Below are 18,716 nucleotides of genomic sequence, written 5' to 3' on the forward strand. Positions count from 1 at the left end.
AAAACAAGATTTGGATTTAAAATCACTGGTCATGATGCTGGTACAGGAACACATGAAGGTCATACATAAAGAAATTCAGGAGACAATGGATCAAAAGGTAGAAGCCCTTGCAAGGGAAACACAAAAATCATTGAAAGAAATCCAGGAGAATACAAAAGCCAACAAGGAGGAAATGCAAAAAACACTTAAAGAAATACAGGAGAACTTTGCTCAACAGGCTGAGGTCATGAAAGACGAAACACAAAAATCTCTTAAAGAAATACAGGAGAACTTTGGTCAACAGGCTGAGCTCATGAAAGAGAAAACACAAAAATCTCTTAAAGAATTACAGGAAAACACAAACATGCAAGTGAAGGAGCTAAGCAAAACCATCCAGGATCTAAAATCAGAAGTAGAAACAACTAAGAAAACTCAAAGGGAGACAACTTTGGAGATAGAAAGCCTTGGGAAGAAATCAGGGGACAGAGATACAAATATCAACAACAGAATACAAGAGATAGAAGAAAGAATCTCAGATGCTGAAGATTCCATAGAAACCATGGACTCAACAGTTAAAGAAAATGCAAAATGCAAAAAGCTTGTAACCCAAAATATCCAGGAAATCCAGGACACAATGAGAAGACCAAACCTAAGGATTATAGGCATAGAGGAGAGTGAAGATTTACAACTTAAAGGGCCAGCAAATATCTTCAATAAAATTATGGAAGAAAACTTCCCTAACCTAAAGAGAGAGATGCCCATGAATATACAAGAAGCCTACAGAACTCCAAACAGACTGGACCAGAACAGAAATACTTCCCGTCACATAATAATCAAAACACCAAATGTTCTAAACAAAGAAAGAATACTAAAGGCAGTAAGAGAAAAAGGCCAAGTAACATATAAAGGAAGACCTATCAGAATCACAGCAGACTTTTCACCTGAGACTATGAAGGCTAGAAGGTCCTGGGCAGATCTCATGCAGACTCTAAGAGAACACAAATGCCAACCAAAACTACTATATCCAGCAAAACTCTCAATCACCATAGATGGAGAAACTAAGATATTTCATGACAAAACCAAGTTTACCCAATATCTATCCACAAACCCGGCCCTAAAAAGGATAATAGGAGGACAACACCAATACAAGGAGGGAAACTTCACCCTGGAAAAAGCAAGATAGTAACCTTTCATCAAACCCAAAAGAAGTTAAGCATTCAAATTTAAAAAATAACGTCAAAAATGATAGGAAGTAACAATCACTATTCCTTAATATCTCTTAACATCAATGGACTTAATGCCCCAATAAAAAGACACAGACTAACTGAATGGATACGTAAACAGGACCCTACATTTTGCTGCTTACAGGAAACACACCTCAGGGTCAAAGACAAACACTACCTTAGAGTAAAAGGCTGGAAGACAATTTTACAAGCAAATGGTCTCAGGAAACAAGCTGGAGTAGCCATTTTAATATCAGATAAAATTGACTTTCAACCCAAAGTCATCAAAAGAGACCCTGAGGGACACTTCTTGCTGGTCAAAGGAAAAATACAAAAAGAAGAACTGACAATCCTGAACATCTATGCCCCAAATGTAAGGGCACCCTCTTTTGTAAAAGAAACTTTATTAAAACTAAAAGCACACATTGCACCTAACACAATAATTGTGGGTGACTTCAACACTGCACTTTCCTCAATGGACCGATCAGGAAAACAGAAACTAAACAGGGACACAATGAAACTAATTGAAGCTTTGGACCAATTAGATTTAACAGATATATATAGAACATTCTATCCTAAAACAAAAGAATATACCTTTTTCTCAGCACCTCATGGTACCTTCTCCAAAATCGACCATATAATTGGTCACAAGACAGACCTCAACAAATATAAGAAGATCGAACTAATCCCATGCCTCCTATCTGATCACTATGGAGTAAAAGTGGTCTTCAATAGCAACAGAAACAACAGAAAGCCCACATACACGTGGAAACTGAACAATACTCTACTCAATGATACCTTGGTCAAGGAAGAAATAAAGAAAGAAATTAAAGACTTTTTAGAACACAATGAAAATGAAAACACAACATACCCAAATCTATGGGACACAATGAAAGCAGTGCTAAGAGGAAAACTCATAGCCCTGAGTGCCTCCAAAAAGAAAATGGAGAGAGCATACATTACCAGCTTAATGACACACCTGAAAGCCCTGGAACAAAAAGAAGCTATTTCGCCCAGGAGGAGTAGAAGGCAGGAAATCATCAAACTCAGGGCCGAAATCAATCAAGTAGAAACAAAGAGAACCATACAAAAAATCAACAATACCAGGAGCTGGTTCTTTGAGAAAATCAACAAGATAGATAAACCCTTAGCCAGAATGACCAAAGGGCACAGAGAAAGTATCCAAATTAACAAACTTAGAAATGAAAAGGGAGATATAACAACGGAAACTGAGGAAATCCAAAAAATCATCAGATCCTACTACAAGAGCCTATACTCAACACAACTGGAGAATCTGGAGGAAATGGACAATTTCCTTGACAGATACCAAATACCAAAATTAAATCAGGACCAACTAGACCATCTAAACAGTCCCATAATGCCTAAAGAAATAGAAGGAGTCATAGAAAGTCTTCCAACCAAAAAAAGCACAGGACCAGATGGCTTCAGTGCAGAATTCTACCAGACCTTCAAAGAAGAGTTAACACCAATACTCTTCAAACTATTCCACAAAATAGAAACAGAAGGAACACTACCCAATTCCTTCTACGAAGCCACAATTACGCTGATACCAAAGCCACACAAAGATCCAACAAAGAAAGAGAACTTCAGACCAATTTCCCTTATGAACATCGATGCAAAAATACTCAATAAAATTCTTGCCAACCGAATCCAAGAAGACATCAAAACGATCATCCACCATGATCAAGTAGGCTTTATCCCAGGAATGCAGGGTTGGTTCAATATACGGAAATCCATCAATACAATCCACTACATAAACAAACTCAAAGAACAAAACCACATGGTCATTTCATTGGATGCTGAAAAAGCATTTGACAAAATTCAGCATCCCTTCATGCTTAAAGTCTTGGAGAGAACAGGAATTCAAGGCCCATACCTAAACATAGTAAAAGCAATATACAGCAAACCGGTAGCCAGCATCAAACTAAATGGTGAGAAACTTGAAGCAATCCCACTGAAATCAGGGACCAGACAAGGCTGCCCCCTTTCTCCTTATCTTTTCAATATTGTACTTGAGGTACTAGCTCGGGCAATTCGACAACATAAGGAGGTCAAAGGGATACAAATTGGAAAGGAAGAAGTCAAACTATCATTATTTGCAGACGACATGATCGTCTACCTAAGTGACCCAAAGAACTCCACTAGAGAGCTCCTACAGCTGATAAACAACTTCAGCAAAGTGGCAGGTTATAAAGTCAACTCAAGCAAATCAGTGGCCTTCCTATACTCAAAGGATAAGCAGGCTGAGAAAGAAATTAGGGAAATGACCCCCTTCACAATAGCCACAAACAGTATAAAGTATCTTGGGGTGACTCTTACCAAACATGTGAAAGATCTGTATGACAAGAACTTCAAGACTCTGAAGAAGGAAATGGAAGAAGACCTCAAAAAATGGGAAAACCTCCCATGCTCATGGATCGGCAGAATCAATATAGTTAAAATGGCCATTTTGCCTAAAGCACTATACAGATTCAATGCAATACCCATCAAAATCCCAACTCAATTCTTCACAGAGCTAGAAAGAGCAATTATCAAATTCATCTGGAACAACAAAAAACCCAGGATAGCTAAAACTATTCTCAGCAACAAAAGGAAATCTGGGGGAATCAGTATCCCTGACCTCAAGCAATACTACAGAACAATAGTGTTAAAAACTGCATGGTATTGGTACAGTGACAGACAGGAGGATCAATGGAACAGGATTGAAGATCCAGAAATGAACCCACACACCTATGGCCACTTGATCCTCGACAAAGAGGCTGAAAACATCCAATGGAAAAAAGATAGCCTTTTCAACAAATGGTGCTGGTTCAACTGGAGGTCAGCATGCAGAAGAATGCGAATTGATCCATCCTTGTCTCCTTGTACTAAGCTCAAATCCAAATGGATCAAGGACCTCCACATAAAGCCAGACACTCTGAAGCTAATAGAAAAAAAACTGGGGAAGACCCTTGAGGACATCGGTACAGGGAGAAAGTTTCTGAACAGAACACCAATAGCGTATGCTCTAAGAGCAAGAATTGACAAATGGGACCTCATAAAATTACAAAGTTTCTGTAAGGCAAAGGACACCATCAAGAGGACAAATCGGCAACCAACAAATTGGGAAAAGATCTTCACCAATCCTACATCAGATAGAGGGCTAATATCCAATATATATAAAGAACTCAAGAAGTTAGACTCCAGAAAACCAAACAACCCTATTAAAAAATGGGGTACAGAGTTAAACAAAGAATTCTCACCTGAAGAACTTCGGATGGCGGAGAAGCATCTTAAAAAATGCTCAACTTCATTAGTCATTAGGGAAATGCAAATCAAAACAACCCTAAGATTTCATCTTACACCAGTCAGAATGGCTAAGATTAAAAATTCAGGAGACAGCAGGTGTTGGAGAGGGTGTGGAGAAAGAGGAACACTCCTCCACTGCTGGTGGGGTTGCAAATTGGTACAACCACTCTGGAAATCAGTCTGGCGGTTCCTCCGAAAACTGGGCACCTTACTTCCAGAAGATCCTGCTATACCACTCCTGGGCATATACCCAGAAGACTCCCCACCATGTAATAAGGATACATGTTCTACTATGTTCATAGCAGCCCTATTTGTAATTGCCAGATGCTGGAAAGAACCCAGGTATCCCTCAACAGAAGAGTGGATGCAAAAAATGTGGTATATCTACACAATGGAGTACTATTCAGCCATTAGAAACAATGAATTCATGAAATTCTTAGGCAAATGGATGGAGCTAGAGAATATCATACTAAGTGAGGTAACCCAGACTCAAAAGGTGAATCATGGTATGCACTCACTAATAAGTGGATATTAACCTAGAAAACTGGAATACCCAAAACATAATCCACACATCAAATGAGGTACAAGAAGAAAGGAGGAGTGGCCCTTGGTTCTGGAAAGACTCAGTGAAACAGTATTCAGCAAAACCAGAACGGGGAAGTGGGAAGGGGTGGGTGGGAGGACAGGGGAAGAGAAGGGGGCTTGCGGGACTTTCGGGGAGTGGGGGGGCTAGAAAAGGGGAAATCATTTGAAATGTAAATAAATTATATCGAATAATAAAAAAAAAAAAACATTGTACAACATTTAAAAAAAAAAAAAAAGAAAAGAAAATAGGACATCATAAAATTACAAAGTTTCTGTACGGCAAAGGACACCATGAAAAGGACAAATCGGCAACCAACAAATTGGGAAAAGATCTTCACCAATCCTACATCAGATAGAGGGCTAATATCCAATATATATAAAGAACTCAAGAAGTTAGACTCCAGAAAACCAAACAACCCTATTAAAAAATGGGGTACAGAGTTAAACAAAGAATTCTCACCTGAAGAACTTCGGATGGCGGAGAAGCATCTTAAAAAATGCTCAACTTCATTAGTCATTAGGGAAATGCAAATCAAAACAATCCTGAGATTTCACCTTACACCAGTCAGAATGGCTAAGATTAAAAATTCAGGAGACAGCAGGTGTTGGAGAGGGTGTGGAGAAAAGGGAACACTCCTTCACTGCTGGTGGGGTTGCAAATTGGTACAACCACTCTGGAAATCAGTCTGGAGTTTCCTCCGAAAACTGGGCACCTCACTTCCAGAAGATCCTGCTATACCACTCCTGGGCATATACCCAGAGGATTCCCCACCATGTAATAAGGATACATGCTCTACTATGTTCATAGCAGCCCTATTTATAATTGCCGGATGCTGGAAAGAACCCAGGTATCCCTCAACAGAAGAGTGGATGCAAAAAATGTGGTATATCTACACAATGGAGTACTATTCAGCCATTAGAAACAATGAATTCATGAAATTCTTAGGCAAATGGATGGAGCTAGAAAACATCATACTAAGTGAGGTAACCCAGACTCAAAAGGTGACTCATGGTATGCACTCACTAATAAGTGGATATTAACCTAGAAAACTGGAATACCCCAAACATAATCCATACATCAAATGAGGTACAAGAAGAAAGGAGGAGTGGCCCCTTGTTCTGGAAAGACTCAGTAAAAAGTATAGGGCAAAACCAGAACGGGGAAGTGGGAAGGGGTGGGTGGGAGAACAGGGGGAGAGAAGGTGGCTTATAGGACTTTCGGGGAGTGGGGGGCTAGAAAAGGGGAAATCATTTGAAATGTAAATAAAAAATATATCGAATAAAAAAACAAACAAACATGCAAACCTCTATATTCTACATAAGAGAGAAACTGTGATATTTTCTACCCCCTTTTCTACAAATGATGTCATTTCATCCTTCTGTATGGCTGAATAAAACTATAGTGTGCATACAAAAAAAATACTCAATAAAATTCTTGCCCACCGAATCCAAGAACACATCCAAACAACCATCTACCATGATCAAGTAGGCTTCATCCCAGCGATGCAGGGATGGTTCAATATACGGAAATCCATCAATGCTATCCACTACATAAACTCAAAGAAAAAACATATGGTCATTTCATTGGCTGCTGAAAAAGCATTTGACAAAATTCAGCATCCTTTCATGTTTTCATCCTAAAAGCATTTTTCAAATGTACTTATACATTTGAGTTTTGCTCACTATTAAATTAATAACAGCATGATATATATTTTGTTTGCCCAATTTGAGGAATATCATAGCAATGAGTTATGCAAGTATTTTACATAAATACTTTAAGTAAAATATGAGCTTATAATTTCTGCAACCTTAAGAATATTTATTATGTTATATACTTAATCTGCAAGGCCGCATTTCATTGCTAATATTAAATAAAAACGGACGACTCATTGCTCACCTTTAGTGTTTTTCTTTAGATGCTACATTCATGATAAGCTCAGTCTGGCTTGAGTCTGAGAACTTAGAATTCCTGAGCATACAGCTGGTGAGGGTCTTATTTTCTCAGATCGCTTCCACAATTCAAATCCGTAATTGTTGGGTAAGGCAGAGCCTCTTGAGAATAGCCCTGACCAGCCTCCACTTGAGCTGCCTCCAAGTAAAAGCATTTCCCTTTGTGCTTTCATCACAATAATTATCAAGTAGTTTCCTTTTAGTAATTGTCTTAGCCTTTTATCTGTGAGGGTATGAAAGCTTTCTGATGAAAAGAAAGTGATACCTGGCATTTACATTTATCATGGCTTATCAAAGCTAAGTACTTGAAAGAAAAAGAACCCACATTTGTAATACAAATATAAAGACCTTAAGGGTTCCTATGACTGTTAGAGCTACTTTAAACTTTCTTAAATTTCAGAAGGTGTACATCTTTGAGTTTTAAAATTAATGAGAACTTGAATATAAGTAGTTTTGAAATACAACTATAAATTATTCATTTTTATATGTTAATGCTAAAGAATTCCATCATTTAAAAATATGTCATTTTAAAGTAAAGACATTTCTGTATCCTTTTATTTAAACTATTTGTTAATGTTGCTATGTATGTCATATCACATGATTTTTGTGTATTTCTCCTCTTCGATTACTGATATTTCACTTAATGATATGCATAGATAAACTACAGGGATACATTTTGATGATTATTTGACAAAGTCTTTTTTTTATAGTACTGAATTGAAACAGAAATGTTTATCAGTGTTTGCCTTGATGTAAGGGTTTTAGATTCTGAAGTTTCTCAAGGAGAAGAGGAGTGCATTTGCCAGGGAGGAGCATAGAGCTAGCAATCAGTGGTAATCCCATTTGACCCAGAGGACTGGAAAGGCCAGATGTTTGTGACAGTGAGCATGCCCCTGGGTTCCCTATCCCATCCCCCTCATTGCAGTCTAACTAAATCAAGAGGTCAGGAAAGGGGCAAGACATTCCAGCAACTCACCGTTGGTGTAAAAGAAGAAGTTTAATTCATCTAACAAACATCAAAAATGCATTCTTTTGCCTTTTTTAAAAAAATAGTTTTTAGCTGTAATTCTGTTTTTACTGCAGTATAGATTATTTCATAAACATAAAAGTGAATGCCTTTTATCTGGAATTGAACTGATGGCTTTTTCAAGCCAGAGTGTCCTGACTTCCTTATGTTACAAGTGCTTCCTCAGTGTAAGGCCACTAGCATTTGCTTAGTTGTGGACTCCGACATAAATAATTTACCTTAAGATGTGTTTAAGCACAGCCTTGACCAACGTAATTACTACTGAACAATTTAGACATTTCAATAGCAATGAAAATACATGAGAAGTGGCATTCACCATCAACAATTACCAAAACATTTATTAATTATGGTATTTTTGATGAGATAACACAAATCAGCAAGTGTTTAAAATAGAAGTTAGCTTGGGCAGGATGAACCATGTCAGACCTGTTATCATAGGTTTATTATCTCTGGTTTCTGTGAGTATCACACACTTCAAGCCAGGCAACACACACACACACACAGAGAGAGAGAGAGAGAGAGAGAGGCATGCATGCACGTATGTACACACGCGCACACACATATCTCTGAATTATTATTTCATAATAAGTCCTGTGACATATCAACAGGTTGGCAAGAAGTTAGAAAGACTTTGTCAGTAAGACAGTCAAATGATTATATGTGTGCTGTGTCACTCACCTAGCAGCTATTTTTATTTCTGACACTAACGTGGACATTTGAAACGTACAGGCTAAAGGTCCTCTCTCAGCCATTCGTGTTTAGAAATGGACTTTTACTTCCTTTGACCTAGTAGAATTTCCATGGGGAAATGTATAGTAATTATTTTACTAATATTTATTTCTTCATGAATTTTTTAGCATGTTTCATGTAAATGAGTACCATTACTATGGACATGAATAAGTTAAGTCACATGAAATTTTTTAAAATAAATATTTGAAAACTTTTATTTGGGATTTTAAAGTCAGAAACATTTTATAACTCAGACATTTAAGAAAGCTAATAATTACAATTAAGTTTATTTCATAGCTTCTTCAGGAAGGTATATGCTAACTGGTAAAGTACTTCAGTCACTCAAAGTGGCATGCCTGCAGGGAAGGGAATAATGACACCAAGGGGAGTGAGGATTGTAAACAGAGCATTACTGTTCAGGTGAAATTTTACTGCTATTCCAGTTTTGGGAAACCTTTTAAAATTTTTTTCCATTAATTTATTTATTTATTTTTCACTTTGATCACTACCCCCTTCTAAGTCCCCCTTCAAAGTGACCCTCTCCCATGCCCTCTTCCCTTCTGTCTGAGAGGGTGTTCCCAACTCCCAATATCCCCCACCCTGTTGGTTAGTCTCTGCAGGGTTAGGCTCAGCCTCTCCCAGAGTCCAGACAAGGCAGTTCAACTGGGGAACAGAGTCCATAGGCAGCTTACAGCTTTAGGGGGCATCTTCTGGGTGTATGTCCAGGAGTGCAATGGCTTATTTGATTTATCATTGTCTGATTTCTTGAATTCTTTATATATTTTGGATATTATGTAGGGTTGGTGAAGATCTTTTTCCCAATTTGTAGCCTGCTGTTTTGTTCTATTGGCAGTTTCCTTTGCCTTACAAAAGCTTTTCAGTTTCACAAGGTTCCCATTTACCAAGTCTTGATCTTAGAGCCTGAGCCATTGGTGTTCTGTGGCCTTAAAAGAAAGTTTTCAATTTGTTCTTTTGATTTTGGAATTTTTATTTGGTAAACACTTGCATACCAAATTATTCCCCCTAAAGCTCAAAAAGACTATTTATCCCCTATAGATAAATTTATGTGTGTGCATTTGGTAGGCATCCCTGTTAGCATAGAGCCATGCCTGTTTCTGAGACTACTTTTGCAGTGTAGTGTCACAAAAACAGTAATCAGCAGCTGCAGCAGACACTCGCTGTAAGACATTTGCTACCTAGGCCTGTAGAGAGAAGGAGAACAGTGTTATTCTAGTACAGCTTGGCTGCCATTTTGTAATAACTGAGTTGTTACTACACTGTACAAACCAGCTCTCACTACCTCAACAGTATTTGTATGGGCTTTGTTTTTAGATAAAATTTATTATTTTAACATAAAACATTGAATCAAATTTAATGTTTTAAATGTATTTAATATTGTAGTTTCTTTAAGTTATATTACAGTTGTTGCTATGAAACTCTCAGAAAAAAAGAGGAAGAACTTGAGATGTCCAGTGAAGTATTGGCTCATATTCTTGTACACATGTTCATTATTGTAGCTTTATTCACAGTTATAATGGCACTCTAACTCATCATTGGTATTGCCAGTAGTTCTGTAATACTGTCCTTGGAGTCTTATTTTCATGATTTTAAATTTGGGAATCTACATCAATTACTTACTCTGGTGATTTTTGAAACTATCCGGTAGTTTTTGAAAGTAACTTTTATTGAGAGGACCCTACCAGTGTTAGAAGCCGTAAATGGCATCTTTCAAATACAAAAGTAAAAATGTATAGAAAAATGCAAGAAATGGTTATGGTGCCAGAGAGATGTAGAGACATTTTGGCATCCTAAAGCCACTCTTTGGTGGTGTTCTTGTCTTCCAGATGAGAAACTAAGGCACAAGAAGCACCATAGGCAATTTCTTCTATCCTTCACAGTCTACAACAGCAGTTCTCAATCTATGGGTCTCAATCTATGTGGGGGTGACAGACCAGATATTCTGCATAGCAGATGTCTCCATTACTATTCGTAATAGTAGAAAAATTATAGCTATCAAGTAACAGTGAATTAATTTTATGGTTTGAGGTCACCACAACATGAGGAACTATATTAAAAGGTCACAACATTAGGAAGGTTAAGAACCACTGCTTACAGTATTACATCCCAATACCATTGTTCTGGTTTGGTGTTGTTGATGGTGGTTTGTCTGTCTGTCTGTCTGTCTGTCTGTCTGTCTGTATTTTCATATCTCAGACATTTGTTGTCCCCCTCTTTGGCCAACATATGGTAAGCAGCAGCCAGACCACTGCCACCCCTGCGGACATTCCCACACATGGCTGCTAACCTTGCTGTCCTCTACACCCTCCATGACCCTCTGGGTCACATTTCAGTTACTGTCTAACAGCACCTCCACTGTACCCCCTCGCTCTTATTAAACCCTCCAGGACATGGCACACAAGGTTCAGTATGTGCTTTCTACATGAATTGGCCTCTTGTTTCTTCAATTTTTTACCCCTCCCCATCTTACTAAGTTGTGTTTTGTTTGTTTATTTGTTTCCTGTCAACTAATGATAGTTTATCAACATTTGTTGAGGTTCTTTGTCTGTCAAAGGCTCCTGTTTCAGAATAAGCCCTTCATGAAAGAGAATGGAATGTGACTTCCAAGATGAATCCCTTTGCTTGTTGTATATTGTCTATTACCCATCACTTCCTACCAAAAGAAAGAGCCTTAGAGATTGGGCTATTTTGCAGTATTTGAAAGCTACAGGGTTATTTCAACTTTATCTTCAAGTTCAATAGATTAGTCAGACCCCCAGATTCACTCTGGAGACTAATTGGTTTTTAAAAGAAATTTATCCATAGCATTGGATAGTGCTTGTATTACACAAAGATAGCTTTGTTTACAAAGACCAATTTTCTAACTTCATATTAATTTGGGTAGGTTATAATCTTGTCTATCCATTGCTATTGTGTTTTTATTTTATTGTTTTAGTTGGTTTTGTTTTGGCAAGAGGAAATGTATTCTCAAAGTAGATTTCTCAAGGTTCTTAGTAAATGTGTACTCAAATATCAGCCAAATTGGGGTAAGTGCTTGCTTCCTGTATCTGTTTTGCTAGCTGTCTGGAATTAATATGCACACATGTCTGTCTAGGCTACATATTAGGTGCTGTCATCCTTAATCAAGTAGTTCACAATATACTCAGAGATTCAACTGTCTTCTTCTGGTAGAGCATCTTTTATTTGCCAACCTGCTTCCTCTGATGCCACAGAATCCCACTATCCCCATATAGCTCTCTGCTTTATGCTGCAAAACCAGTATCTTGCAGTGTTGGTTAGTATTTATGTGCAGGATATTTATTCTGGTGAATAAATACCATCTGGTAAGAGCATTCTGTTGAGTTGCCTGTCCCTGCCTTCCAAAAGGGACTCACCATGTGGCACTGGCTGGCCTGGAATTTGCTTAAATTCACAGAGGACCACCTGCCCCTGCATTACATTTACACCTCTGGTGAAGGCTACTTTTTATCTGATAAAGTGTAATTTGTCATCTTACAGTCGGAATGCCATTATCAGTCCTTAGAGCCATTACCTGTACTTCATAACCTGCTCATAACTCTTCATTTTAACTTTCCAAACCATTTATAATTTTCTTTTCCCAGCCTTTCTCTGAACTTTAAATTAAGATTTCCAGTTCTGCTTTCCAGAACCCTGACTCATACTCCAGTAATCCACCCCCAAGTTACAAAGGTCTATTGAGACATTTCTATTTGTTCCTTGATCACGTTATCCTTGTTGCATAATATATTCCTTCCCCATCCCACATCTGATCCATATCTGACTGAAGCATGCAGACCAAGTCACCTCAGTTACACTCAGCCATCACGACCTCCCATAGAGTTTCTATCAGATGGCAGTGATTCAGGTACAGATGAATTCAGTGCACTAAGTCTTGTGTGAGCACATGACGCCATGGTCTAAACAATTTAGAGTAGCTCATAGCATCACCAGATAAATTGTACTTTCTCAAGCTTCTGATTAAAATCCACAGTATGAAGTATAATGCTTTTTAATTTTGCAAATATGGTGATTTTATTAGGATAAAATATTACCTGTGTGTGCATTTCATTATTATGTGCACCACTGCATAGTATCTACTTGTCTTGTTTGTACTCTTTCTAGCTCTTAGGGTAGTTTACAAGAAACCATAATTCTGGTAAGTTTTCAGAATTTCCAAAGCGTATGTTCTCCTCATCAATATTAGGTCGGCTTTTACTTCCTAGCTTATCCTTTGAGAACAGGTGGCTCTGACCAAAACTAATTAGAGAAAACTCACTGGTAAAGAGTGAGGCTCTCCAGACCTGAGTTCATCCTCTTATACACACATGAGAAGGGATATGTTTACAAACACTATCGTTTTATCCTGGCTTGTTCACAATCCTTTGGAAAAAGACATTGCTGTTGTAAGCTTTTCTATTTTTCCTATGATGCAGTCATAATATTACTAGGTATTATAAACTATTACATAGTTTATTTAAAATAGGCAATAATAATTCCATTTTTCTAAGATTTTACTTTAAAGTATTATGTGTTCAAAATCAATAAAGAATAAACACAGGTAATTCTTACTGCATTCTCTGTGTTACATATACATCTTAATTATGATCCTGTGGAGTTTTTTTTTAAGTTTTTCTTTGTCAGAATCCAAATACTTGATCAGCCAACAAGCGATACATGGTCCGTCAATCTTTCTGACTCTGTAGCTCTTGAGTGTGAAGATTTCTAACCAGTTACACCACACATCTTTTAAACAAGCTTTTCACATCAGTCTCTTATTTCATTAGCTGTCTGCCTAGGATCTGATAAGATGGAATACCAGTGACTTTTTAAAGCCTGTTCTGTCTGCATGTATGACATGGATAAACTCTTTAGCAAAATGGGCACAAAGGGGTATTTATCACCCCTGTAATAATTGCACATGCTCAGTCTAAGGCACCTAAGACTGCTAGTTAAAATCAACTTAAGAAAACAAGAAAATAAAACTGTTTCATTTGCTAGCATTTTAATGTAAGAGCAAAGCATCTCTTTCTATAAAATAATTTACTGGGCCAGTGGGTGGACTCAGCAGTAAGTACCTTTGCCTCACAGGCTGAGACCTGAGTTACAGCACAGAACCCACACAGCTGTCCGTATGGCTCCCATAGTCATTGCACACACACCCCAACACACGTCATGTACATACTCAAAATAAAATTCATTTAAAAGATACTTTTTGATTGCATTTGTACTTAAGCAGTTAAAAAAATAAATCTATTCTTAAGCTATCTTTTGTTTGAAAAAGAGCACTATGACTTGGACATTTATTTTGAAATAACAGCCATTATAACTTATGTGTTCATCAGAGATTGGTATTTTAAGATAGCAGCCACTATAATTAATATTCTCATGCAGAAATTATTATTATTAAGTCTAATTTACATCTCATTTTGGTACTTTTAGAACTAGCTATTATGATCTGTTTTTTTATATATAATACTTAGAAGAATTGAATAATTAATGTCCAAGTGTTTATAGATTTTTTTTGATTTTTCAAAACATGGTTCTTCTCTATGTGCCCTGGCCAGCCTAGTACTAGCATTGTAGACATGCCTCGCCTCAAACTCACAAGTTCTCATGCCTCTACCTCCCAAGTACTGGGATTGAAGGCATGCACTAGCACTGCACAATTCCAGGCTGATTTTCATCTAGATTAGGCATTGCATTAGCACTGATGAGACCTGTCTGAGGTGATAATGTAGGGAACTTAACACAGTCCCCTGCAGGCATGGTCCCCCTGGAGTCGGGGACTCATGTGACTGCAGTGCTATTGTTGTACCTGGCTGAGAGTTTGGACCATTTAATAAGCTGTGATAAATGAGCTACGTGCACCTTGTTTAATTTTGATCCTCCAAGTGGAAAATGCCAGCAGTTCTTTCCTCTCTGTGTTCTGCTTCAGGAAACAGTCATACACCAATACCTTTGGATTAATGCAGTTCTGACTAGCCCGATTTCAGTAGTCATCCCTTCCATTACAGAGAAATGTTAAAATGCCTTGACCTAATAACTGAAACACAAAATCATTACTTTAGAAATTGTCATATCATTTAAAACATCTGAATATTTTAAATAATGTAGAAGAGAATATGGATGAATTTAATTTCTCAAGTCTCATCTCATAAAAATCTTTGATTGTGCGCCTGGCCTGTGGTAACGCTTTGCTCTGCCCTTTCCCTCAACAGGCCTCGTGTGTATGAAGTCCAGCACGTCCGTGGTGGAGCTTGTCATGCTACTCTGCTCTCAGGTAAGCCTTCCTTCCCTCGCTCAAGTTACACTCCGCGCGAGTTCTACATGTGTATAATAGTGATTGTGACTAAGTGTTCCCTCTTGCTGTGGGATGCAGGAGACGGTTCGCTGCATTGCGGTGCAGTCCTGCCTCCACGGAAGCTCTGCCGTAGTGTCCTCTCGCCGCTGCCTTCTCCTGTCTCTGTCCTCCATGATCTCCTGTTGCTCTGTTCGGGTGGTGCCTGCCTTTGTTTTGTGTTCTCGGGGTCTTTTGATATCGTTCACATCCTCTTCTAAAATTCTCCAGCACACATTACAATTTTAGAACATAACTAGTAATTACTGTTTTCTCCTCTGTCAGATTAGAAGTGGTAGAGAGTCAAGCCCTTTTTGTCAGTACTAAGCACATGCAATACAGCCATTGGTGAGTTATCTTTGACGGGCTGCTTTTCCACTTTTATGTAGAATTGGTATATATTTATAAATCTAAAACAAGAATTAAAGATAAATTGTTGGATATTCTTTCTTTTTTTTTAAATTAAACAAAAAATTTTGATCTCTCCAAAGCTTGAAGGAGAACCATGTATTATTCTTTTAGATAACTAAAATAGAAATTTAATGTTCTTTTCCTTCACCATGAATTCATGTCTCCTGTTATTATTTGAATGTGAAATATTCCATAATATTAGATTGAAAATGGGAATAGATACATGTTTCTAATCAGTCGCTGTTGTATTCATCCTTGGTCTCCTCAGTAGCAGGGTGAACACGCCTGATGTCCATAACTGTCCTGAGATCCACTTAATGCCTCAGCCAGGCCACATAAGACAGTGGTCTTTAACCATCCCAGAGCAAACAGCAAACACTTGACTTATCCCTGGTCTCCTAGGTAGAAGGGTGATCACAACTAAGTCATAACCGGCCTGAGGTCCACCTAAAACGCCCCAGCCAGCCCGGATAAGCAGAGCGTTACTTCAGTGGTCTTAAATGTTCTAGAGTAGACAGTTTCAAAAGCTTACCTTCAGATTTCCAGTTTACATTCTTCAGGAGTATGTTCATGGGAAGCCAGGGATACGGTGGCGAGGAAAACACATAGAGCCCCAGCCCTGGGAGGAGCTCATCTTCAGGGCTTGTGAAAACTACCCAGTGCCGAGAGCCTGAGTTCATGGGAGCTCTGCAGATGATTTAGGTGGAGAAGAATCCAGACATCTAGCAGCTTTTGTGGCAAGGCATAGTTTCAAATGCCCTTTTCCTTAACCCTGGCTATCACTGCCGTTCAGAGAAGCAAGAGCAACGTTGCATTAGGATCTGGTGTCTTTGATAGCCTCTTTTTCTAATTGTAGGTTTAACATTACCCATTTGCTGGCTCCAGAAATTCCTGCCATTAGGGGCCCTAGAGATGAAACTTTGCCTCAGATATTGATTAGAAGGAAGAGTGGGAAATGTAAGCTGTCTCTGTAGTACATTTTCTTGCGTGTCAGCAGGACAGCGGGTAAACAGGCCTCTTAGATTGATTTTCAAATCAAATTTTAAAAATAATTCAGTGTTTGAACCCTGAAAATTTTAAATGTTTCAAGTAGTTTATTGGTTAAATAACCTCATTTAAGTAACCTGAAAGGCCTATACATTAAAACATAACTGTCTTACTATTTTCTGTTAATCTGTAATGTTACTTTCTACAAAGCACTTTTAAGAAACCCAATGAGTGCTTTTCATTCTGTCAAGTGCAGTTGGATAAATTAACTATTTCAGTGTGAAGATAACTTATCAGTCCATGATTGCAGATCATTGTTGATCTGCAGATGTTATCAGATGTCGGTTTTGAGGGCACATTTCAAAAGGTTCTTAAAATAAAATGACATTTTTCACTACTGTTGAAATTCATGATTTTCATCTCTTAGTAGAATGACCATAGAAGTGTCAGACCTCTGATGAAAAAAGTTAACAGTGCTGTAGAGTAGAGTAGCTGGGCCTAGCTCTGTACAAAGCATGTTCTTTTCTGCAGGCCTTAATGCATTTCTTCCATTGGAGCTGATCCCCATAGAATTAGCACGAGTCTGCGGGCTGTCTTCCTGCCAAGGCAGGCAATCAGGATGAATCTTTAAAACCGTGGCCCGCAGAGCTCATTTTCTGTTTTACTGTCAGCCACCACAGATGATGAGCATCAGTGAGAGACTAACGGAAGTAGTTCAGTTTGCATTCTCACTGTCTGTATATATTATGTGCACTTTACCTCACAGTGAGATGGAACTGTAAAATAGTATCCATGCTGTGATTTAATTCATGCCAAAATAAGTTTTCAATGCAAATATCATTTTGTAGTTTGTTTGCATAAAATTTATTTTCAAACTTAGACAAGACATTGAAAACTGAGACAGAATAAGCAACAGGGACTGAACGTAAACGGAAGTGACCTTTATTTTGGGTGCCTTATATTTCTCTTTGCTGCAACTCATTAAATGCTTTTAATTTTACACTTTTCCTTACTTGATGGAAGTTCCATCTTAACATATTAATAGGAATATTTGATTTTCTTCCCTCCTTATCTAAGCTCCTGAAAAAAAATTACTTGCCAATAGTATGTGTCCAAAATGTGTTCTAAATTCACATGAGATCACATTACAAATGTCTGAAGGTACTTGTCAAGGATAATTCAGTTCATATGGCACCCTCTAAACTCTAAGGGGCATGGCGTCTAATCTACCCCCAGTGGAATTTTGCATTTCTTCAAAAACATATTTTTGGTTACAAGAAGATATTGTCATTTTCTGTTGTAATTTTTTGTTATTCTAAAAACACAGAACAATTTTTATTATATTTGGATACTTTTCTTTCCATGTGCATCTTAAACTGTAAGAATCTCTCTTCACTTGTGGTTTGTATTGATTTAGTTACTAGCATCTTTTTAACAAAATGTATTCATATCATTTTTAAGTATAGGGATTGTCTAAGGTGGTGACCCTTGGCTCTGTTTAGCAAAGGAGCCCGTGGCCAGTGTCCCGCACAGGCTCCTCCATTAGGAAGCATGGGATGAGAGCACACATCTGCTGTGCTGTGCTGTGCTGTGCTGTGCTGTGCTGTGCTGTGCTGTGCGGCGGCTGAGGAGCTCCCTGCCCCTCTTACAATGCTTATGACCTCCTAAGTTATCCTCTGTGTACTACATTCTTTGATAACTTTTCCAAGCAAACGTTTTTAGGTACTTTAATAGTTTCTAATTATTTCCAGATTTCTCTTTAGGAAGTTTCCATGAGAAGAACTCTAAGAAAAAGTGAGTGGTGTTACCCACAGGATTTCTTTAAGTTTCTATCAGTAAAGCTTAGCAGATGCACATGCACTTCTCTTGGCTTTGTGTGTCAAGAGATAAATTGAGGGACCTCATGAAAAAAATTATATTATCAGTATTTAAGTGTTTTCTAACTTAAAGCACTGATTAAGCAAATGTCTGCTTAATAAATCATTCCTGTTCTCATTAAAAGTTGAAAATACATAAGTTAAAATAATGACTCCTTGGATCTATGTATGACTTGCTCAGCATGAATTATTTTGTGGTTTGTGTGACTTTGTTCTTTTCTAAATACTTTATATATTTAACTAAAAGGATTTGGTGACTGGTGTGGTCAGGGTGTGACTCAGGG

The 18,716-nt window shown here is 37.9% G+C and overlaps 1 protein-coding gene across 1 annotated transcript in view; it reads left to right on the forward strand.

Moving 5' to 3' along the window:
- Nbea (neurobeachin) overlaps positions 1 to 18,716 on the forward strand; it is a 583,161-nt gene that overhangs the window by 291,547 nt on the left and 272,898 nt on the right. Inside the window, 1 exon segment of the mRNA XM_052180490.1 lies at positions 15,039 to 15,100. Coding sequence (XP_052036450.1) covers positions 15,039 to 15,100 — 62 coding nt within the window.

The sequence above is a fragment of the Apodemus sylvaticus genome, chromosome 4, assembly GCF_947179515.1.
Source record: "Apodemus sylvaticus chromosome 4, mApoSyl1.1, whole genome shotgun sequence".
In the NCBI taxonomy this organism is placed as follows: Eukaryota; Metazoa; Chordata; class Mammalia; order Rodentia; family Muridae; genus Apodemus; species Apodemus sylvaticus.